Below are 22,915 nucleotides of genomic sequence, written 5' to 3'. Positions count from 1 at the left end.
CTGGTGCCTGGGAAGGTCCTTCACTCAGAAAAAGGACAGGGAAGGTTAGGGTTTGCAGCAAATATTTGCTATTCCAAAGGATGCTCCCCAGGGGACTGTTACTGATTAACATCCCTCCTGGAGGCAGTGGTGTTTCTGCAAAAGCAAAGACAGAGAGACAGGCTTCCCATAGTCCCCAGCTGCTTCTCCAACCCGGAAGATGACTGGGTGCATCGTGAGAGCTTCCACCTCTCAACCCCAGGTGTTGCTCTGGAAGGATCCAGAGCCTCGTGGGATGGACTTGCTCCAGGGGCTGAGTACCTCGTGTGAAGGAAGGCGATGGTCGATCCCACAGAGGCTCCCTGGATCCCCAATCTAGGGCTGGGCACCCCATTGGGGGCGGGGACAGAGATGATGAAGACCCACCCCGCCGATCTCAGTCCTAAGGTTTTCTGCAATGTGAATCATACTTGGTAAAGTTCCCAAAAACAAAATTCAAATCTTCCTCTGATTTACTCAGTAGTTGTCTTCACAGGAAATTCATTGGGAATGAAAACCTTGTGGGAAATTGGTGTTTTCATATGAAATCAAACATCTGCGGGACTGTGAGGCTCTGGGCTCAGATGATTTTTGGACGGATTCTTCACCCGTATGGATTCGTTGTGGAACATCTGGGTCACTTCATTGCGAGGGACGGTCCTATGCCTTGCAGTATGTCTGGCATCGCTGACACTCATGGTTTATGCCAATCGCATGTCCTCAAATCTTTGTGAAAACCAAAGTGCCCCAACATGTTTCTGGAGTGTTCCTTTGGAGCAGCACCTGCTCAGTTGAGAAGTGCTACCCAATGAGGTCAAGGTGAGGGGTGCAGGTGGGCTGCTCAGCCTTGGCCTTCCCATCTGCATTGTTCTGCAGCTGATGGAGGAGGGGCTCCTTCCTGCAGACTGGGGTGGGGGTTCAGCTTTGCCAGATGTCTGAGAGGAACCAGCGGGCCCAATGCTGTGGGGCATGGTGTTCGTGGAGGGCTTCAGAGCTCCATAGAAGTCACTGTGTTGCACTTGACTTTCTGTGAGGCTCTTACAACGCCTGCCAGGATTTCAGAATGGATCTTTCCAAGGGAAGGCAGCAGAATGTATTGGAAAGAGCGTGAGGATCTCTGTCAGCCACCCCGGGGCCCCCCACTGTATTCACTGGGGAATGCAGCTCAGCCTGTCCGCGCTTGCTTTCCCCGCTTCATAGAATGGCCCGAACGGAGCCTGTGGCCTATGAATATCTCAGCAGCACCCAGAACCAGCAAGGAGCTGGACGACAGCAAGCCCTGGCCCCCAGGAAGTGTGGTGCGGACGCTCTGTGCCTCTGGCAAGGACATGAGTCCTGCGCTGCCCCCAGCAGGTCACACTCAGTCCCTACCGCTGTCGCTTGGGCTTCTTCCCGGCAGTGCCCCCTGGACCAGCTCCCCAACCTCACTCTGCTTTGGTTTTCCCATCTATAAAATGGGCTCCCACGGCCTAACTGTGAGCACTGCATACCTGTAGTGCTCGGGGTAGGGCAGGCAAAGAGCTTGAGGCCTGGCCCGACACACTAATGAACGGTCGTCATCGTGGGACACTGGGGCCAGAAGGAATGTCAGAGGTAACGCGGCCCCCAGATTTGGACTTTACGGAGGAGGACATGCGAGAGAGAGACCGCTGTGAGTTTGCTCTGTGTGCATCGGATCAAGGGCAGAGCTTGGGTAGGTGGGTGGCACGACGTGGAAGAGAAAAGGCTTCCCAACCTCTGCCTCCACCCGGTGCCTAGGAGACCAGCGCCCCCCGCCTGTGCCCCGGGCACCTCTCTCCTGTGCCAGGAAGGCAGGCAGATGCTGGGCGCCCACGCTGCTTAGACCTGAGAGTAACAGCATGTCTGTGACAAGCACTCAGCCCAGCGCCTGGCATGGCGAAGGGGGGCTGATGTCAGCAGGACTCACCGCCCCGCCGGAGGCAGGGGGATGGACCGACAGCCAGCCTGACCAGGATTCCGAGGGCTACGTGCAAGGGTCTGGGTGGGAGCGGTGGGGGGAAGGAATGGTTGCCTGTTACCAAAAGATCTCAAGGGAGCTCACCTAGCAGAGATGCAGCCTCACAACCTCATGGGCAGTCGTCCTAGGGCGGCTGGAGGGTCCCCATCCAACCATGTGGCTGCCGGTCCAGCCTTCAGTGCCCAGGACACAGTGGGGCAGTGCTGGGCCCTGCGCTGGGGGAGGAAAGAGCCTTTAGGTTAGTCGGGAGCTCGGCTGCCTGAAAGCAGGACACTTCTAGAGTGCTCACCACGCATCCGGCCCCTCTCCACCCCTACCGCACACGCACGCACACACACACGTGCACCCACGCACACCCACACCACGTATGCGTGCACACACCTGTTCTTGACCGTAATCTGTCTGGGTTATATCCTTTCCCTCTTTCCCTTTTATGCTGCTGGTCATTACTTATTTATTTCTGGTTTTAACTTAAAACATTTATTTTTAAGCGATTTCAAACTTCAAGTAAAATCGCAAGAATAGCTACAAAGAACTTCTATGACCCTTTACCCAGAACCACTAATTTTTTTTTTAAGATTTTATTTATTTATTTGACAGAGAGAGACACAGCGAGAGAGAGAACACAAGCAGGGGGAGTGGGAGAGGGAGAAGCAGGCTTCCCGCGGAGCAGGGAGCCCGATGAGGGGCTCGATCCCAGGACCCTGGGACCATGACCTGAGCCAAAGGCAGACGCTTAACGACTGAGCCACCCAGGTGCCCCTGAATCACTAATTTTTAAACCTTTTCCACATGTTTGACAATTCTCTTCTCTCTGTGCGTCTGTGTCTCCATGTGCCCCCCACCCCTTGTCTTATTCTGAATCTTTTGAAATGATTAGGCATCCTGGAGAATAAGAATATTCTCTTATGTAAATGGTAACAAATGATCAAATCCAAACAATTTAATGTCGTTACAATACCTGAAGCTACAATCATACTCTAACGTTGCCAGTTGCCCCACGAATGTTCTTTGTGGTATTTTTATTTGCAATTTAGGAGTCTGTCCAAGCTGTCTGTTGCATATGGCGCCACGTCACCTTGGTCTCCTTGGATCTGGGATGGTTCTTCAGCTCTTCCTGTGCCTGTCATTATACTGACATTTTGAAAGGCTTGGGTTGGCTATCTTATAGCTTCTCAATTTGGGTTGGTCTTGTGTATCCCCTTGATTAGCCTCTGATTATACATTTTTGGTGGCAGGAATAGAAAAAAAAAATGTTGGGTCCTTCTCAGGATATCACATCCAGAGGCACCTGATGTCTGTTTGTCCCTAGTTGGTGATGTTCATTTTAATAACTTGGTTAAGGGGATGTCCATTTCTCCAGGAATACCTTCCATGTCTCCTGCAATAAGTTCTTTGTGAAGAAATACTTGGAAAAAATTTAAATATCCTGATTTTCATCAAACTCCTCATCCCCCACCCCGAGATGTATATCCATTGAACACTCTTGCCTCAATCAGTTTTTAGGATGATGGTCTATATCCATATTCCTTTCATATTTATCAACGTTCTTAGTATAGATTCATGAACTCAATTTTATTTAGTACATGTTAATCCGTTACTGATCATATTATAAATATATGTGTATGCACGTTTGCATTTGTTTAGGTGTTCAAATTGTCCCAGGTAAACCTAGACACTAGGAATGTACTAGAAACCATAAGTTTATACCCCCAGTTATAATTTTTTGAAGATTTTATTTATTTTATTTAGAGAGAGCAGAAGCAGGATAGGGGCAGAGGGAGAGGGAGAGGGAGAATCTCAAGCAGACTCCATGCTGAGCGCGGAGCCCGACCCGGGGCTTGATTCCAGGACCCTGAGATCATGACCTGAGTTGAAATCAAGAGTCAGACACTTGACTGACTGAGCCACCTAGTCACATGTGATATCTCCAATTCATACCCTACCCCATAGGATTCTTTCTTGCTTCCCCATTCCATATGTGCGTCTCTCTTCTTGCTTAACCTATAGATAATGTCATGTTTGTTATACCCACTCCACTTTGGAAAAACATGCCTGAAAAGAAGTCTTCAAGGTTTCTTTGTGGTCTTTTATTCTTAAAACTGGGGGTATATTGTCCAAGTACTGGGTTCAAAAGTTCCTTGGGTTAATCCTTTTTCTCTCCCGCAGTGTGGTCACGTTATCTGTTTGAAATACATTTGAGCTCCTTTGTTTTTCTTTTCATTTGCTTTGAGGGCTTTCCTCATCTTGTTCATTTAATTTTGTTTTTGAATATAGAGAACGTTAACATTATTCTAATAGTCTCTGTGCCCCGCCCCCATCCCTTGCAGGGATATACACATATACTTTCTTCTTTCTTTCCTTTTTTTTTAAAGATTTTTTAAGGTATTTATTTACTTTTACAAGGGGGGCGGGCAGAGGGAGAGGAGAAGCGGGCTCCCCGCTGAGCAGGGAGCCTGACGCAGGACTCGATCCCAGGACCCTGGGATCATGACCTGAGCTGAAGGCCGATGTTTAACCAACTGAGCCACCCAAGCGCCCCTGCTTTCTTATTTCTTTTTCGTCCTTACAAACTCAATTTGTAGACGTCCTCCTTATTACTACTACTTTTTACAACTTCATAGTATTCCATTGTTTATTCAACCAATTGCCTATGTTTGGCCATTTAAGTAATTTCCAGTATTTTGTGATTACAAATTACAAATAATGCTCCACTTAATAACCTTGTGCAGATTATTCTTTAAAAATTGCGGGAGGTTTGTCTTTAGGTTAAATTCCTAGAATTTCTGGATCAAAAGTCAATATATCTGTTTTGTTATATGTGTTGGGTTGAATCGTGGTCCCTGAAAAGCGTCCTAACTCCAGGGACCTGGGCTGGGAAGCTCTTGCGGCTTTGCCAATCCGGCAGACAGGAAATGGTACCTCCACGGAGTTTTATTTTGCATTTTTTAAAAATTAGAAATGAGGATGAACATGTTTTCATATATTCCAGCAGCCGCAAATGAGGGATAGCTGCTCTTCGTCAGTGACGGACTTTGCAAATATATTCTCTCCAGTTTTCATTTCTGTTGACTTTGCTTTGCATTTTTTTTAAAGATTTTTTTTTTTTACTTATTTGAGAGAGAGAATGAGAGAGAGAGAGCACATGAGAGGGGGGAGGGTCAGAGGGAGAAGCAGACCCCCTGCGGAGCAGGGAGCCCGATGCGGGACTCGATCCCGGGACTCCAGGATCATGACCTGAGCCGAAGGCAGTCGCTTAACCAACTGAGCCACCCAGGCGCCCTGCTTTGAATTTTTGACCGAACATTTAAAAAAAATTTTATTGTTATGTTAATCACCCTACATTACATCATTAGTTTTTGATGTAGTGTTCCATGATTGTTTGTGCATAACACCCAGTGCTCCTGCAGAACGTGCCCTCTTTAATACCCGTCACCAGGCTACCCCATCCCCCCACCCCCCTCCCCTCTAGAACCCTCAGTTTGTTTTTCAGAGTCCATCGTCTCTCGTGGTTGGTCTCCCCCTCTGATTCCCCCCCTTCGTTCTTCCCCTCCTGCTATCTTCTTCTTTTTTTAACATATTTGCATTATTTGTTTCGGAGGTACAGATCTGTGATACAACAGTCTTGCACAATTCACAGCGCTCACCATAGCACATACCCTCCCCAATGTCTATCACCCAGCCACCCAATCCCTCCCACCCCCCCACCACTCCAGCAACATTCAGTTTGTTTCCTGAGATTAAGAATTCCTCATATCAGTGAGGTTTGACTGGACATTTAAAAAAAATATTTCTTGGGGCGCCTGGGTGGCTCAGTCGTTAGGCGTCTGCCTTCAGCTCAGGTCCTGATCGGGATCGAGCCCCACATCGGGCTCCAGCCCCGCATCGGGCTCCCTGCTCGGCGGGAAGCCTGCTTCTCCCTCTCCCACTCCCCCTGCTTGTGTTCCTTCTCTCGCTGTCTCACTCTCTGTCAAATAAATAAATAAAATCTTTAAAAAAATTAAAAAAATACTTATGTAGTCAAATTCGCCAATCTTTTCTTTAATTTCATCTGGACTGTGAGTCATGGGCAGAAAACCTTTTCCTACACCTACATTGTAGAGGAATTGACGGGTGCTTTCTTCTTGTACTCCTACAGTTTTTTTTTTTTTCACATAAATCTCTGATTCTTAGTTTATTCTTATGTATGGTATGAAGAATGGATCTACTTGTATCTTTTTTCCCCCCAATGACTATCCAGTTGTCCCAATACCATTTATTTAAAAGTCTTTCTTTTTTGAATATTAAATTTTCATGTGTACTGGTGTCTATTTCCAGTCTCCCAAACCTGTGTCACTGGGCTGCCCCCAGATTTATGTCCCAGCGCCACAGAATTAGAGCATCTGTGCGGTTTGCTTTAATATCTGCTCGGGATGGTCCCCAGTACTCCCCACCCTCACTCATATCTTTTCCTTGTCAGTGTTTTCCTGGCTCTTTATCTTTATCTTTCTATCTGGACTTCAGGATCCTCTTGTCTGTCTTCAGAGAAAAAAAAAAATATTTGCTACTATTTTTATTGCAATACCATCGAATTGTTAAATGAACCAGAGAAGACAGATATCCAGGTGATACTGAGGCATCTTATGTAAGGAGTACCTTTCCATTTGTTCAAGTCTGATTTTGCATCTTTAAGGAGTCGTGTCATAATTTTCTCAATGCAGATTCTGCATATTTCTTGTTTATTTCTAAGTAGTTTTTTTTTTTTTTTGGTTGCAACTGGGTTTTCTCCTCCATTATTTAACTGGTTGTGATTTGTGTATATGAAGGCTCATGTTTTTGCATGTTGATGCTATATAGTCTGACGGCTTGCTGAATTCTTTTGTTACATGAGTTTGTTTTATCACGAATTTGCCAGGGTTCTGCAGGTGTATTGCAAGGAGTGTTGTACTTCATTTTTCCCCATTCCATCCCTCTGCTTTGTCTTGTCTAACTCTGTGGCCTAATACCCCCAGGACAACGTGAAATGGTGGTGGAATAACACAGCCCTGTCTTACTCTTGACCTTAGTGGGAATGCATTTAGTGTTTTCTTATTAAGTAAGATGATGGTTTTAGGATTCAGGTCTATATATACCTTCTACATATGGAAAGTATAAATATGCATTTTTAGGGAAGTGTACTTCAATTCTTACCTCTCAAGACATACACTCCTCTATCCGTCATCTATCATCAATCAGTCCAGCCTTCATCTATCTATCTATCATCTAATTCTTCTTTATCTCATTTAATGCTTTTTGCCCCAAAGCAGGAGGGGGAAGCCTCTTCCTCTGGCAATGTGTCTCTATCGCCCTCTACTGACAAAGCTTAACATCATGTCCAGAGCCAGTTTTTGCAGAGCAGGGGAATAAAGGGAGCGCTGGAGCTTGAAGCAATAAACTGATCACTATTTTCGCTTTAGACGTTAATTATATTTTAAAGATATTTTAAGCAATGCTTTCTATTTGCTCGCATATTTGCCCTTTCCAGTACTCTTCATTCTTTTGCATAGGTCTAAATTTCCACTGAGCATCATCTTGTTTCAGCCTGAACTACTTAAAACTTTTCTTTAGGGAAGGTGACAAACTTTCCCAGCTTTTGTTTGTGTGGAAAAAAAAACACCTTTATTTTGCCTTCATTTCTGAAGGATTGCTTTGTTTCTTTCTCTTTCTTTTTTGAAGATGTCACAACATTTCCCCTAGCACTTAAAGATGTCTTTCTGTCGTGTTTGGGGTTGCATGATTTCCTCCTTTTCTAGAAATAATTTCAAGCTTACAAACATTTACAAAAACAATAGTGTTTCCATATACCCTTCCCCAGCCTCCACATATTACATAACAACAGCACGATGATCAACACCAGGAAATTATAGGGGTGCAAGATCGCATGCTATCATTCCGAGTTTGTCACCGGTCCCACTTCGTCCCTTCAACCACACCTGCCAGCAGTTGCAGTGATGATGATTTATTTGGACAGAAGAACCTGGAGAAGACAGGGCGTGGGGCGGGGGGGAAACTCCCACCTCCCAGAGCGTTTCTGTGGGTTCCCTCATGCGCAGGTCAGCTGGGGCTGTGACTCCTGGGGGCGCGCCCTTAGGTCGGATTCACAACCTTGCCCAGGAAAAGGCTGCTCCATGTGAAGTGGTCGAAGATCATGATAACGAAGGGCCGGTTGAAGTGGAAGGTGAGAGGCTCAGATGCCATGTCTAGCATGACCATAGGGAATTCGGGTGCCTTGAAGCTCTTCTCATCAAGTTGCAGCACAGCCTTATGGACCACCTGTTGGGTACGGGGCCGAAGGTGGAGGTTGAGCACCTGCTGTGTGTTGGGAGCTTGCCATGACTCATCGCTTCCATCCCTCCCACCCTTGGTTTTACGGGTGGCAAAGCTGAGGCTCAGAGAGGGTCACTTGCTGGCTCCTCATCTAAGTGGCAGCCCCAGGATGAGGGCCAAGGTGTGTCCACCTCCAGAACGCAGCTCATACCTAGACTTCTTCCCTAGAAAGAGGGCAGATGGAGCCCAGACAGGGAGATCAGGGGTCCCACAGTACTCACTGGACTTCAATGTCCACATCAGGCTCTCCTTACTGGGTCCTGGGTGAGGCAGACCTCGCTCCTTTTTGCACCCTGCTAGCCAAACACTAGGGGCCCATTTCTGCAAAGTGCTTGTGCCTACTCAGAATGGAAAGGGGCTGTTGAACTGTCTTTTGCTGTGATCAAAATTAGGAGGAATTCTGAAATTGGCAAAATGCTTGTGTAGCTTCTATCAAACACCTTCAGTGGATCCGAACTGGCTAATTATCAACAACCTCTGGGGCAGGGGCTCTCCTTGACCAGAGAGCGAGGAGCTGGAGTTTTCTGAGAAGCTCTGTCAACAGGTGCAGGAAGAAGCTGAGCTGGGGTAGGAAGCCCCGCAGTTCGTCTTGGGAAATGAGGTTTTGAGTTGAGTAGACCCCAAGCCAAACGTCAGGCTGTCATTTACCAGCTCTGTGGCCCTGGTGAGTGAGTGGTTCAAGCCAGAGGCTCCTCCTTTGAGAAATAATGCTCCCCTTATAAGGAGGTGGCTGTTTGACTCAATCCTTGGCACAGCAGACATTTTATGGAGGGCATACTGGGTACCAGGCGCCATGATGGTCCAAGTCTGTGTGCTTGAGGGAGGGGCGGCTGCCACCTCAGCTGTCTCCTGTCCCCTCTCAGGTTTGGTCACCTACCCGATCGTGAGATCCCGCCATGTCTCAGTAATGCAGGCATACCCGGTGCCCAGCAGTTCGGGGCACGGAGTGGGTGTCCAATAAATATGTTTGGAATGACTGAGGGACCCACAGAGCATAAAGTTAAAGAATGAAGGGAAAGAATGTAGTGGGTAGACTGTTTGATGGCACTGCGTTCGGACCTTTCCCATTTTCCCGGATCCGTTTTGGTGGGGGGCCCACCCTTGTCCCTAGCTCCCGTGTCGTCACCATGGGGACGTCACATTTTCCCGCTGAGCCTCCATTTACCCTGTAGTAAGAGTGGAGAAGACCCGGGTTTCTCAACCTGGGGCTTAGAGACCTATTCATGAAGGGGCCCCGCATTCCTTATTATTATTCATACTGTGAATTTTTGGGGAAAAGAAGATGGACTCTAGGGACACTTACCTTTGACAACTTCAGCTGGGCCTCTTGGGTGATGCCGGAGAAATCTGCCCCCTTGTCGAGCAAGTCTGCAATGCCCATGTCCCCCAGGATGGCCCTGAGGTCATAGGCTCCGGAGATGGCCACCTTTGGGATGTACAGGTTTACCTGGCTGCTCAGGGGTAAGCAGATGGGGTTAGATTTTCCTAGGGCTGGGCCTGGCCAGCCGACTTCTGTTTCCCCTGTGATCCTTCCAGACCCTTCCTCCCAGCCGGACACAACCTTTGCGGAAAAGGGGAAGGGACAGAACGAGAGGCAGGATTTGCCTCTCCTTCCATCACACAGGCAGCTTCCTCTCTGGGCCTCTGAATGGCTAAATCTTTTCTCAGCTCTTTCTTTGAGCCGATTCCACCCGTGGTATAGCTGGGCCACTGGACACTGAAGAAAAGGGTCCCTAAAGAAGTCCCTGTGGTCCCCCAGGCACCCCTAAGCAGAAGCAGAGGAGTGGAGGGAGCACCCGGCTGGGAGCAGCGTCCTGGCCCCAGCCCTACCACTAATGCTGTGTGGCTTTGACCAAGTCCTATCCCCTTCTGTGCTTGTCCCTCTCCTCATTGACACAGCAAAGCAGTGCAGGGCAACTAGGGCACTTCTCTAGATGAGGAAGAGCAACTGGCAGTCAGGGAGACTGGCCTCTACCGAACACCTGCTGGGCGTCCTTTAGCTTCAGCATCGCATCTAACGCACATATGCGCATGCGGCCTTAGGAAGCTGGGGCCAACATTTTCAATGTCCAGATGGGGAGAATTAAACTCAAGAGGAGCTGAGGAATTTCCCCAAAGTCACACCACTGGGAAGCAGCAGAATTGTGGAGAGGCCATGACTAGTTGCTTCAAATACCCCCTTGCCTCATGGGAGGAGGGAGGGAGGGAGCCTGTGAGCTCTGTGCGGGGGCAAGGAGGCTTCCATAGGAGGTGGGCAGTAGCCAGACCCTGAGGGATGGCACTCCAGTGAGGGGGGGCGATCCTGGGAGGGGTGAGGCGGGAGAAGGGGTGACACAAGCCTGGAGGTGAGGAACCATAGGGTCTGCCTTCTGGGACTGGGGGACATCATTTGGATGGAGTAGAGAGTTCACGCCCAATCATATATGATGCTTAAAGATGCAAGAGTCTGCCTTGGATGTTTATTTAAAAAAATATCTAGAAGAGAATGGCATGTGTTATTGATTTTTTTTAAGCTGAAGTGTTTTAGTGAAAAGATTTTTCTTGGTGTAAAAAGAAAGATTATCCTTCTCATTTTTCACAGCCTAGGAGCCAGAATTGGCTTGCCCCACGGTGGTAATCACCACCTGGACACCCTGTTCCTCAATTATGGGCTCCTTTGGAAGGGGAGGGAGAAGGGCATAATTGAAATGGTGAGCAGCCAGCCATGGGACCCCTCAGGTCACCCAAACACAGGCTCAAGTGCACACCAAACCACCTCACCCCCACCCCCACACCCAAGGTCAGGTGCGATGGGTCCAGGACTCTGAGAACACCTCCGGGTCCCCATGTCCTTATAGGGGATTTCTCAGAAACACAGAGCAGACCCCGCAGCTCTTCCCCGCAGGACTGAGGTCAAACTCCCATGTCCAGTCACGGAACTGGACTAACATTTCCAGAAGCTCCAGCACTGAGCAGCGCTCTGAGGCTACAGCTCAAAATAAAAATAACTCGAAACCATAAAACATAAAAACCTATATATATATATATATATATATTAGAGAGCTTCTTTCTAGATTTTCTGCCTGCAAAGCTCTTGGATTACACATTTCATTCAAGTAGAATTTGTCTCCTTCTTTGCAGCTGGTGCCCTGGGCGCGGCCCCCTGGACTTGGTTTGTGCCCTTTCCTCCTCCATGTTCACTCTTGGAGACCCTTCCACTGGCTGAACTTCCACTCAGGTTTAATACACAGTCCAGATGGAAAGCAATCTGCTCTGCAGCCCCTCCCCTGTCCCCTGGGGCGGCCAGGCACTCCCACCTTCCCCCACCTTTCCTCTCCTGCCCCTGGCACAACTGACGCCATTGTATACCTTGAACTCCACCAGAAGCTGTTTCCGGGCTCTAGAGTGCATGTCTCTGAAGGCTATAGTTTGTCCTAGTTGCCTTCTATCCTTTCTGCTTAGCCTAGGGCAGGGTACACAGCAGGTGGTTCCATTTGTGTATGAAGGAGGGAAGGAGAGAGGGAGGGAAGGAAGGAAGGAAGGAAGGAGGGAGGGAAAGGGGGAGGAAGGAAGGAAGGGAGGGAGGGAGGGAAGGAAGGAAGGAAGGAAGGAGGGAGGAAAGGGGGAGGAAGGAAGGAAGGGAGGGAGGGAGGGAGGGAAGGAAGGAAGGAAGGGAGGGAGGGAGGGAGGGAAGGAAGGAAGGAAGGAAGGAGGGAGGAAAGGGGGAGGAAGGAAGGAAGGAAGGAGGGAGGGAAGGGGAGGGAAGAGGGGAGGAAGGAAGGAAGGAAGGAGGGAGGGGAGGAAGGAGGGAAGGAAGGAAGGAGGGAGGTAAGGAAGGAGGGAAGGAAAGAGAGAGGAAAGAAATGGCACCTGCTCTGGAAACCTTCTTGAGCCACTCCAGATCCAAGTGCCCACTTCCCCTCCTGCGTCCCCTCTGCCCTTTGGATCTGCACCACCCCACCCACCACCAGGCCCCACCCTGATGGCCCTGCTCTGATTGCTTGGGCACAGACAGCACTCCAATCTCACAAGAGTGAGGATCACGTTCATGAACATCTCCCCCCACCCCCATGGTGCAGGCTGGGGCTGCGCACATGCTTGACCATAATTTTGATTGCTGTCTAGCTCAGAGGTGCCTAGGGGCAATGAGTTCCATCATTCATTCATTCATCATTCAGGCCTAGCTCACACGCTCAGCCGGTCCTCCCTGCGTGTGCGCTTGGAGCCCGCCCCTGGTGTGGGCCTGAGGTCAGGCATTCATGGGCTGGTTCTCCTCCTGACCCCCAGGTCATCTGCATATACACAGCTCACTCTCTTTCCCTTACTCACTTATTATCTACTTATGTCTTTCCTTTCTTACTTATTTACTGATGGACTGATTGCTTGAAGAAGAGCTACATCCCTGAGTGACTTAAGAACCATTCACAGGTTTTGTGCTGTTTCCGAGGCACAAACAGACCTCGTTTTGTGGAATGCCCCAAAGTATCTCAGTGTCAGTGGACAGAGATAAACAGGGCTGACTTCTTGGTCAGAGAGCCTCAGGCCTTTGGGGACCCAGCGGAAGAAAACAACGAGCCCTGCAGCGTGAGTTGCGGGGGAAGGACAAGGACTTACCCCCTGATCATGGACTCAGACCACCTCTGAATGGTGTCCCTGCTCAGCGCGGCGATGACCATGTCCATCTTCCCCTCGTCTGGGAGGACGAAGAAGACGGTCCCGTTGCCTACGTACTCTAGCTGGACCACCTGGCAGGGGAGCACCCGGTCATGAAGGTACTTGATGGTGCTCGACTGGAACATCATGGGCACTCTTACCACGGTGGTCTTGTTCACGTAGAAGTTCTCCTCCTTGGTGCTCTCGGGGTTGAAGGGGTGTTCCCATGTGCCTGGGAAGGGAAGGAAGGGGGGAGGCGGGAGATAGGCCTGTGAGAGCCAGAGGAAAACACAGTTTGGGGGGCAGCAGAGTGCTAAGCAGGTGTCATGGCAGCCATTCCCTGGAAGGTCCCCACCAGAGTGGCTAGAATTCTCTGGGAAGTTGTGAAATGCCCAGCAGTTTAAAGCCTGTTCTGTCTTCCACTTCTTGAACTGGATTGAGGATTAACTCAGTTTCTGAGCCTCTAAAATAGAAGAAGGGAGACAAAGGAGAATGCCCTTGGATTTGGGAGTAAACCAGATTCAGTAAACCAGACTTTGCCTCACCCCCTGGACAGGAGGGCTCTGGGAATGGTGCTGAATGGAACTTGGGCTACAAATTCAAGATCAGGGGTGGAGGAGGTTTGGAGAAACAGACAACCCATTCCATACCCACACCTTGACTTCTGGCCACAGAAGTCTAGCAGGTGGCCTGGCTGCCCAGTGGATTGTGTCCACTTCCCTGAGGGAGGCTCCTGACCTCCTGTGTGGCCCCGAGGGCCACACCACATTTCCTGGAGGGAAAGTCAGGATGAGAAGATGCTTTCAAGGTCACATGGTCCCACCCACAGCTGGACTTGAATCCTTCCCCCATGCTTCAGGATGGCATCACACAGCCTCTTTGCCTGCCTGGTGATAGGGAGCTCACTACCTTCACAGACCAGACTTTCATTACTGGTCAGCTCTCATGGGAGGAAAATTGCTCCTTAGAGCCAAAGCCTAACTGATCTTGAGGCCCATCGGCTGAGCCTCTTCGGCTCTTCTGGGCTTATTCCAAAAGACTGCGAGTCTTCTCACAGATGACAGAATTCTGGATGTTTGAAGACATGGGTTGACCTCACCAGGGCCTCCGATTCTCAAGGTTAACTCCTCAGGTCTCAAGGTGACTGAGGACCTTGCGTCCAGGGGTCCCCGGGTGTCTTGGCTGTCTGACCTTAAGCCTGGGATCCCTTGTGAAGTATCTGTTTCCCAACTGAGGCTGCCTGAGGGTGGTTGGCGCAGAGCTCCAGGCAGACCCTTCTCCATCCCACTGCTTGCAGGATCTACGGACCCCGAGGCCAGAACTCTTGTTTTGAGCCAGCCTCAAACCCCCACCCCCCATAAGGGCTCCTAAGGAGGTAGTAGGGAGAGGTGGGAGGATGGAGCAACAGGGCTGTGGATGCAGAGCCTGGAGACCCCGAAGCCGTGCCTGCTCCATCCCCAGTGACTGAGTGTGCTGTCACAGTCTGGCTGTCTCACAGCAGGTGAGATCATTGGAAGGTTCTCAACCCATCCTCCAGAGGAGCCCTGGGATCCCCTGGACTGAAGGTGGCGGTGTTTTGTGGCTAACTTGTTCAATTCACAGCAAAAAAAAAAAAAAAAAAAAAAAAAAAAAGTGACTATTTTTCAGTGTTAAGTTTTTCATCCTTAAAAGTTTGCTGTTTGCTTTCTCCTGAGTATTTCTTTTCTAGAAGCAAACATAACATATCCAGTTTGCACAAAACAAAATACAGAATGGGGTCTAACCTCTACTTGAAGGGATTTCTTCTTGAAAATTCTCAGGCCAGGAGAACTCGTGGTAGGGAAACTTAAGAATTCATGGGGGCAAACTGGAGAGAGCAAGGATGAGGCCTGTAGAAAATCCCGCCTCCCCCCCCTCCATAGAAAGACTGTTAAGATAGTTCACTAAGTAAGGAAGGAACATGCCAGGGACACTTTACGTGTCCTAAGCTTAGTGATGTTAGCTATGTCACCATTCATTGCTATTTATTATGCTGGCTTGCTGGAAATATGACAGGGTATCCCCAGCTTAAAGAGGGGCTTGCCAATTAGTTTTTCTGTGTCCCAGAAAATCTGTGTATAAGGCAGCACACAGCCCTGTCACCCAGAAACGTTTCTGGGCAAACATTCCCAGACTCCTTGACCCTCTCATGGTCAAGTGTAAAGAATGCTGCCTTTTGTATGGAAAAAAATGTAGCCAAAGCAATCTTGAGAAAGAACAAAGCTGGAGGCATCATGCTTCCTGATTTCAAACTATATTATAAAGCTATAGTAATCAAGAGAGTATGGCATAAAAACAGACACAGAGACCAGTGGAGCAGGATTGAAAATTGAGAAATAAACCTTACACATATGGTCAACTAATATTTGACAAGGGAGCCAAAACTACTCAATGGGAAAATGTCTCTTTAATAAATGGTGTTAGGAAAACTGGATATTCACGCAAAAGAATGAAACTGGACCCTTACCTTACACTACTTGCAAAAGTTAACTCAAAGTGGATTAAAGACTTAAACATAAGATCGGAAACCATAAAGCTCCTAGAAGAAAGCATAGGGAAAAAGAAGCTCTTTGACATTGGCTTTGGTGATGATTTTTGGATGTGACTCCAAAAGCACAAGCAACAAAAAGAGAAATAAACAAGAGGGACACATCAAACTCAAAAGCTTCTACACAGCAGAAGACACAATCAACAAAATGAAAGCCAACCTATAGAATGGGAGAAGATATTTGCAGACTGTATATTGGGTTAATATCCCAAATACATAAGGAGCTCATATAACTCAATAGCAACAAACAAACAAACAAACAAACAAAAAAACAAAACCAAAAACAAAACCCCAGGTAATTCAATTAAAAAATGGGCTGAGAACTTGAACAGACTTTTTTTTTCACAGAAGACATACAAATGGCCAACGGGTACATGAAAAGGTGCTCAGCATCATTAGTCATCAGGGAAATCAAAACCACAGTAATTTATCCCCTCACACCTATGTGATGGCTAGTATCAAAAAGATAAGAGATAGTAAGTGTTGGCAAGGATGTGGGGAGAAGGGACCCTCCTGCACTGTTGGTGAGAATGTAAATTAGTGCAGGCAACTTAATGTGTGCAGTTCCTCAAAAAATTAAAAATAGAAATTCCATATGATCCAACAATCCCACTCTTGGGAATATATCAGAAGGAAATGCACTCATGGTCTCAAAGAGGTAAGTGTACTCCTATGTCCATTATTAACAACAACCAGGATGTGGAAGCAACTTGAGTGTCCAATTATGGATGGATGGATAAAGAAAATGTGGTGTGTGCATGTGCATGCACCATGGAATATTATTCAGCCATAAACAAGAAGGAAAACCTGTGATTTGGACAATATGGATGAACCCTGAAGGCATTATCCTAAGTGAAATGAGTCAGACAGAGAAAGACAGATCCTGTATGATCTCACTTATATGTAGAATCTAAAATCTAGAACTCATAAAAACAGAGTAGAATGATGGTTTGTCAGGAGCAGGAGGTTGGGAGAAATGGGTGAAGTGGTCAAAAGTTACAAACTTCCAGTTATAAGATGAATTAGTTGTGGGGATCTAATGTACAGCATGGTAACTTCAGTTAGCAACACTGTGTTCTATCCTTGAAAGTCGCTAGGGGAGCACAGCTAATGAATTCTCACCACACACACACACACAAGTAACTATGTGTTGACTCACCTTATTTTGGTAACCATTTTGCAATATACATATATATCAAATCATCACACTGTACATCTTAAACTTATGCAATGTTATAAGTCAATTATGTCTCAGTGAAGGTGGAGGGAAAAAAAATGCTGTTTTTGCCTGGTCAGCCTCACACCCTCCAAGGAGGGAGGCCTCTGCCAGGTGGATTCCCAGACTTGTGAAGAGGATGATGGCAGGAGGGGGGCTCACCAAGATGGTAAGTCTGTCCAGGTAACAAAGAGCTGGGGGGGGGTGCAGTTGGCTAACGGGAGGCCCTGAGTAAGAAGCTGGGGAGAAGAAAAAGGGTGTGTGGGGATTCTTTCTGGAGATTATGATCTGGATGAGCTTTAATGTTGCTGAGAGATACATGTTACATGTCATGACTTTTTTTTTTTCTCTTTCACTTGCACTTCTTTGAGGATGACTGTTTAAATGAAACCGAGCCACTTTGGTCTGGGGTTACAAAGTTGTTAAAATGAGGTGTGGGAAGACGGTAGCAGGTACGTATAAGAAGCAAGGATTTCCCTGAGAGAATCGGGGGAGGCTTCATGGAGGACGTAACTTCAAAGCCAAGATTTGAAGAGTGGGAAGAAGTTTTAGGCACAGACCAGTTGAGGGAGGGCTCAGGGGACAGAAAGAGTATGGGTTTTGTGGCAGGCAGAATGGCTCCCTAAATATGTCCATTTCCCAATTCACAGAACCTGTGAATATGTTATGTTACATGGCAAGAGGACATTAAGGTTGCTAAACAAGTGACCTGGAGATGAGCTTATTCCGGATTACCCGGGTGGGTTCCCGTATCATCACAAGAGTTTCCTTAAAAGTGGAAGAGGAAAACAGGAGGGGCAGTCAGAAGAGAGGTCATGGGGATGTGATCACTGGCTTTAAGGGGGAAGGGGCCACAAGCCAAGGAAGACAGGTGGCTTCTAGAAGCTGGGAAAGGCAAGGAACGGGTTCTCCCTTAGAGCCTCTGGAAGGAACACACCCTGCCAACACTTTGACTTTAACCCAGCATGACCAATCTTGGACTTCTAACCTCCAGAATTGTAAGGTAATAAATCTAAATTGTTTTAAGCCACGATGTTTGTGTGAATTTGTTAGAGCAGCCACAGGGAACTAATTCAGGCTTCCACGAGGATAGTCATGCTCAAGGACCTAGAAGGAATTCAGTGTGGTTGGACATTGTGTGTGTGTGTGTGTGTGTGTGTTTGTGTGTGTGTGAGTGTGAGTGAGTGAGTGTGTGAGAGTGTGTGTGAGTGTGTGTGAGTGTGCTGTGTGTTGGGAACTTGGAGGAGGAAAAATGTTGAGACATGAGGCTCTGAAAGGACAGAGAAGCAGATGCCTCTAGGCCAGGGTTTCTCAGCCTTGGATGATAGCCATTCTGTAGCAGATATCATTGTAGGGGCTGTCCTGTTTGGCAGCCTCCCTAGCCTTTACTTAATAGATGCCAGGAACACACCCCACCCCACCCTCAGTTGTGACAACTCAAAATATCTCTAGACATTGCCAAGTGTCCCAGAGAGTAGAAGGGGGTAAAGATAACCCTGGGTACAGAACCAGTGCTATAAACTAAGGAGTGTAGATTTTCTTCTCCAGGACAATGTATCTCCAAACTGTCTGTTCATAAAAATTATGGGGGAGTGCTTGTTAAAAATACAAATTGTAGGACTTTCTTGCAGAAGCTTTGCTTCAGTAGGTCTGGCATGGGCTCTGGAATCTATAATTTTAACAAGTTGCCATAGTGATTTTTACGAAAAAGATCTTTGGAAGACCTTGCTCCGAATTGGTGAGGACAGGCTGAATTTTGACTAAGAGGGGACTTAGTCAGAGCTGGCTGTGAGTGCTGGGGAAGTGTGTGGCATAAGGCCATCCGGGGGGGAGTTTCTGGGGGGCGGGGCAGGGGCTGTGTCTATCTGGTTCTAGGCTGTGCTTCCAGCCCCTGGTCCAGTGCCTGACTCACAGCCAGCACTCAGCCAATATTTGTAGACCATGAGGCAGCCAGTCTGTTCATTATTACATGTTTGGGCCTCAAAAGAACCTGTAAGAGCTTGGGCAAGTTGCTCAATTCTTTTGGGTGTCATTTTGATCACTTGTAAGATGATGTAGTCTACCTTCCTAGTAAGATTATGGTGAAGATGGAGATTCACAGATGAAAATGTGCTTTGTGAGATCAAAGGCTTTGCCCAAGATTGCACCCTGGGTTTTGATGGCTCTTACTATTCTTGGTAATGGGGTATAGGGGGGTACCTTTGAAGAAGATGTAGTTGACCAGGATGAGCGTGGCTGAACTATCCAGCTTTGATAGAAAGTCCACAATTTTCCCTTGTGTCTTATTTTTGATATACTCATTGATTTGTCTGCTGGCTTCAGCCCCATCCTTGAAGTCTGCAGCCAAGGCCTCCAACTCATAGTAGTGCTTGGTGTCTGCTGAGAATGACTCCAGAAGCTCCAGGCTGCGGTCAAGGAACAAGGCATTACCCATAGCCATTTCCGACATGGTTTCTGATTCCTTCTTGAAGAGGTGGCGGAGGTGCTGAAAGCCCTGGTGGATCTCAGCTTCAGGCATCTTGGTGAGGTTGAAGCCCAGGCCTTGGAGAAGCTGGACCCGTGTGTGGCCACAGGCACCCAGAGACAGTATAGCTAAGGCCATGGAGATGCTCACAGGGGAGATGAAGACATTCTTGCCAGGAGCTGAAGCCACTAGATGCCTATACAGGGTAAAGGCAAAGTCAACATTCTTTGGAGCCAAGTCCCGGTGAGGGCTCCCTGTACTCAGGTCAGTATCTGGGTCCTTAGCCTGAACGGCCCAGAGGTCACTGGTGAAAAGCCAGAGGAAATAGGTGCCTAGGGCAAGCAGCATTGTCCAGGATGGTCAGGACCTGCAAAATCAGGAATTCTCATTAGATAATGTAGGGCCTCCAAGGCAGTGGGGCATGGTGAAGTGGTAGGCAAGAGACCCCATGGAGGACCCCATTCAAGCCTCAGTTCCTTCCTCCACATAGGCTGTGTGACCTGGGACAAGTCAGGACTCTGGACCTCAAATTCCTCATCTGAAAGTATGATTTTACCTGCTATGATTTATCAAGTACCTAACAGATGCCCAATACTGACCTATGTGTTTTGCCTATATTTTCTCATCTAATCCTCACCAACAAACTAATAAAGTAGGTATTATTATTATGATTTGAGGTAGGCAGAAATGGGGGCCCAGAAAGTTTAAATATCCGACCAGCTAATACATTCAAAGAACTGAAAGAAAAAAAACTGTCAACCAGGAATCCTGGATCTGGCAAAACCATCCTTGAAAAATGAGGGAGAAATCTAGACATTCCCAGATAAGCAAAAACAGAGGGAGTTTATTACCACTAGGCCTCCCCTGCAAGATATGCTAAAGGGAGTCCTTCTGGCTGAAATGAAAGGACACTAGAGAGTAAATACAATCTATATGAAGAAATAAAAATCTCTGGTAAAGGTAAATATATGAGCAACTAGAAAAACTCGTGTTATTGTAATCTTGCTTGGTAACTCCACTTTTTATTTTTGATATGATTTGAAAGACTAATCCATGAAAAGCAGTTATTAGTCTCTGTTTTTGGATACACAGTGAATAAAGTTATAATTTGTGACTTAAATAACTGAAAGAATGTGGGGAACGGAGCTACATAGGTGCAGGGCTTTTGTATGCTATTGAACTTAAGCTGGCATAAATTTGAATGAGAGTGTTATAACTTTAGGATGTTAAATGTAATTTCCATGGTAACCAGAAAGAAAATAGTTATAGAGTATGCGCAAAAGGAAGCAAGAAGGGAATTAGAATGTTTCACTACAAAAAAAAAAAAAATCCACTAAACATAAAAGAAGATAGTAATGCAGGAAATGAGGGACCAAAAAAAAAAAAAAAAACAACCCTATAAGGCATATAGAAAACAAATAGGAAATGGCAGAAATCCTTCTTTGTTAGCAATTACTTTAAATGTAGATGGATAAAATTCCCCCATCAAAAGACAGAGATTGGCAGAACAGATTTAAAAAAGGATCCAGCTGTACACTGACTACAAGCGATACATTTTAGATACAAAGACATCAATATGAAAGTGGAAGGATGGGAAAAGATATTCCATATAGTCATTAAAAGAGAGTGGGGTAGCAGAAGGAAGGAAACAATAAAGATTAGAGCACAGATGTATAAAATAGAGAATAGAAAAACAGAGAAAATCAGTGAAACCAAAATATAATATATCTAATTGATACAGTATAATATAGTATGATGATATATAATGAATATAATGTGGTCTTCAAAAAGAAGAACAAAATTGACAAACCTTTAGCTAAACCGAGTAAGAAAAAAGGTGAAGTCTCAAATTACTAAAATCAGAAATGAAAATGGGGACTTTACTGCTAATTCTACAGAAATAAAAAGAATTATAAGAGCGGCTCCTGGATGGCTCAGTCACTTAAGTGTCTGACTTTTGATTTTGGTTCAGGTTTTGATCTCAGGATCCTGGGATTGAGCCCCGCATCAGGCTCTGTGCTCAGTGGGGAGTCTGCTTGAGATTCTCTCTCTCTGTCTCCCCCTATACCCCTCTCTAAAATAAAAATAAATACATTTTAAAAAATAATTATAAGAAAATATTATGAAAAAAATTACACACCAACAAACTGGATAGCCTAGATAAAATGAAAAAAAATTCTGGAAATGCAAAACATACCAAGACTGAATCACAAGAAATGGAAAATCTGAATAGACCTATATGTAGTAAGAAAATTGAATCAGTAATTGAAAACCCAACAAAGCAAGCCCTGGACCAAATGGCTTTACCGTTGAACTCTACCAAACATTGAAGAATTCACACGAATCTTCCTTCCAAAAAAACCAAAGTGGAGAGAACCCTTCCTAACTCATTCACTGCCCTGACACCAAAGTCAGACAAAGATACATTAAGGACAGAAAAGTACTGATGAAGATTGCTTATGAACATTGATGCAAACATCCTCAACAAAATACTAGCAAATAGAATTCAGCAGCATATTAAAAGCATGATTATATAGCATGACCAAGTGGGGTTTATTTCTGGAATGCAAGGATGGTTGTACAGAAAAAACTCAACCAATGTGCTATACTACATTAACAGGATGAAGGAAAAAAAGACCATGATCATCTCACTTGATGCAGAAAAGGCATTTGGCATAATTCAACACACCCTTTCAAGATAAAAACACTCAACAAACTAAGACTAAAAGGAAACTACTTCAATATAAAAAAAATATGTGAAAAGCCCACAGCTAATGTAATGGTGAAAGATTGAAAGCTTTTCATCTAAGATTCAGAACAAGGCAGGATGCTTACTTTCGCCTCTTCTATTTAACACAGCACTGGACGTCCTAGCCAGAGAAATTAGGCAAGAAAAAGAAATAAAAGGCATCTAAATTCCAAAGGAAGGAGTAAAATTACCTCTGTCCATAGGCAACCTGATGAACGTCACAGCCACATGTAGAAAACCCTAAAGAGTCCATGAAAACCCGGCTGGAACTAAGAAATGAATTAAGCAAAGTAGCAGGCTACAAAACCAGCACACACACACACACACACACACACACACACACACACACACACACACACACACACACCCCGGTTCTGTTTCCATATACTAACAATGAACAAACTGAAAAGTAAATTAACAATTATGCTATTTATAATAGCATCAGAAAGAATGATTTCCTGGACACGACATTAAAGGTACAAACAACAAAAGAAAATTAGACACATTGGATTCTTTAAAATTAAGAACTCTTGATCACTAAAGGACACTGTCAAAAGAATAGAGAGGTAACCCACAAAATGGGAGATAATATTTGCAAGTCCCATATCTGATAAAGGATTAACATCCAGATTACATAAAACTCAAGTATAAAAAAATTAAAAAAAAATCCAACTCGAAGAATGGGTAAAGATGTGGAGTAGACATTTCTTCAACAGAAGTTACACAGATAGCCAACAGGCACATGAAAAGATGCTCACATTAGAGTCATCAGGGAAATGCAAATCAAAACCGCAATGAGATACAATTCATACCCATTTGCGTGGCTGTCTCAAAAACCAAACCAAGCCAAACTACAAACAGCAAAACAGAAAACAGGTATTGGCACAGATGTGGAAGGGCTGGAAACTACCTTGCTGGTGGGAACGGTACAGCTATGTGGAAAAAAA

The 22,915-nt window shown here is 46.2% G+C and overlaps 1 protein-coding gene across 1 annotated transcript; it reads right to left on the bottom strand.

Annotated features, from left to right (window-relative positions):
* Positions 1-8,101: 8,101 nt before the first annotated feature.
* Positions 8,102-19,582, bottom strand: LOC114208354 (corticosteroid-binding globulin-like). The gene is made up of 4 exons (XM_028102431.2): positions 18,955-19,582; positions 12,935-13,205; positions 9,645-9,792; positions 8,102-8,287 (listed from the first exon to the last, which is right to left on the bottom strand). Exons 1-4 carry the CDS (start codon positions 19,565-19,567, stop codon positions 8,102-8,104), a joined length of 1,218 nt encoding a protein of 405 aa, XP_027958232.1. The 5' UTR covers positions 19,568-19,582.
* Positions 19,583-22,915: the final 3,333 nt, after the last annotated feature.

Source organism: Eumetopias jubatus, unplaced genomic scaffold (genome assembly GCF_037043125.1).
Source record: "Eumetopias jubatus isolate StellerSeaLion01/CBP00866 unplaced genomic scaffold, mEumJub1_p1.0 scaffold_7, whole genome shotgun sequence".
NCBI classification, from domain to species: domain Eukaryota; kingdom Metazoa; phylum Chordata; class Mammalia; order Carnivora; family Otariidae; genus Eumetopias; species Eumetopias jubatus.
The sequence above is the reverse complement of the archived record's forward strand: the minus strand, read 5'-3'. Positions and strand labels throughout refer to the sequence as shown.

What these genes read in the sequence shown, in the direction of transcription:
- LOC114208354 (XM_028102431.2), bottom strand. Translation starts at nt 19,567, where the DNA reads ATGCTGCTTGCCCTAGGCACCTATTTCCTCTGGCTTTTCACCAGTGAC. An exon ending in TCTGAGTCCATGATCAGGGG is followed by an intron (nt 9,793 to 12,934) that starts GTAAGTCCTTGT and finishes ACCCCTGAGCAG; the next exon opens with CCAGGTAAACCTGTACATCC. An exon ending in CCCAGCTGAAGTTGTCAAAG is followed by an intron (nt 8,288 to 9,644) that starts GTAAGTGTCCCT and finishes CGTACCCAACAG; the next exon opens with GTGGTCCATAAGGCTGTGCT.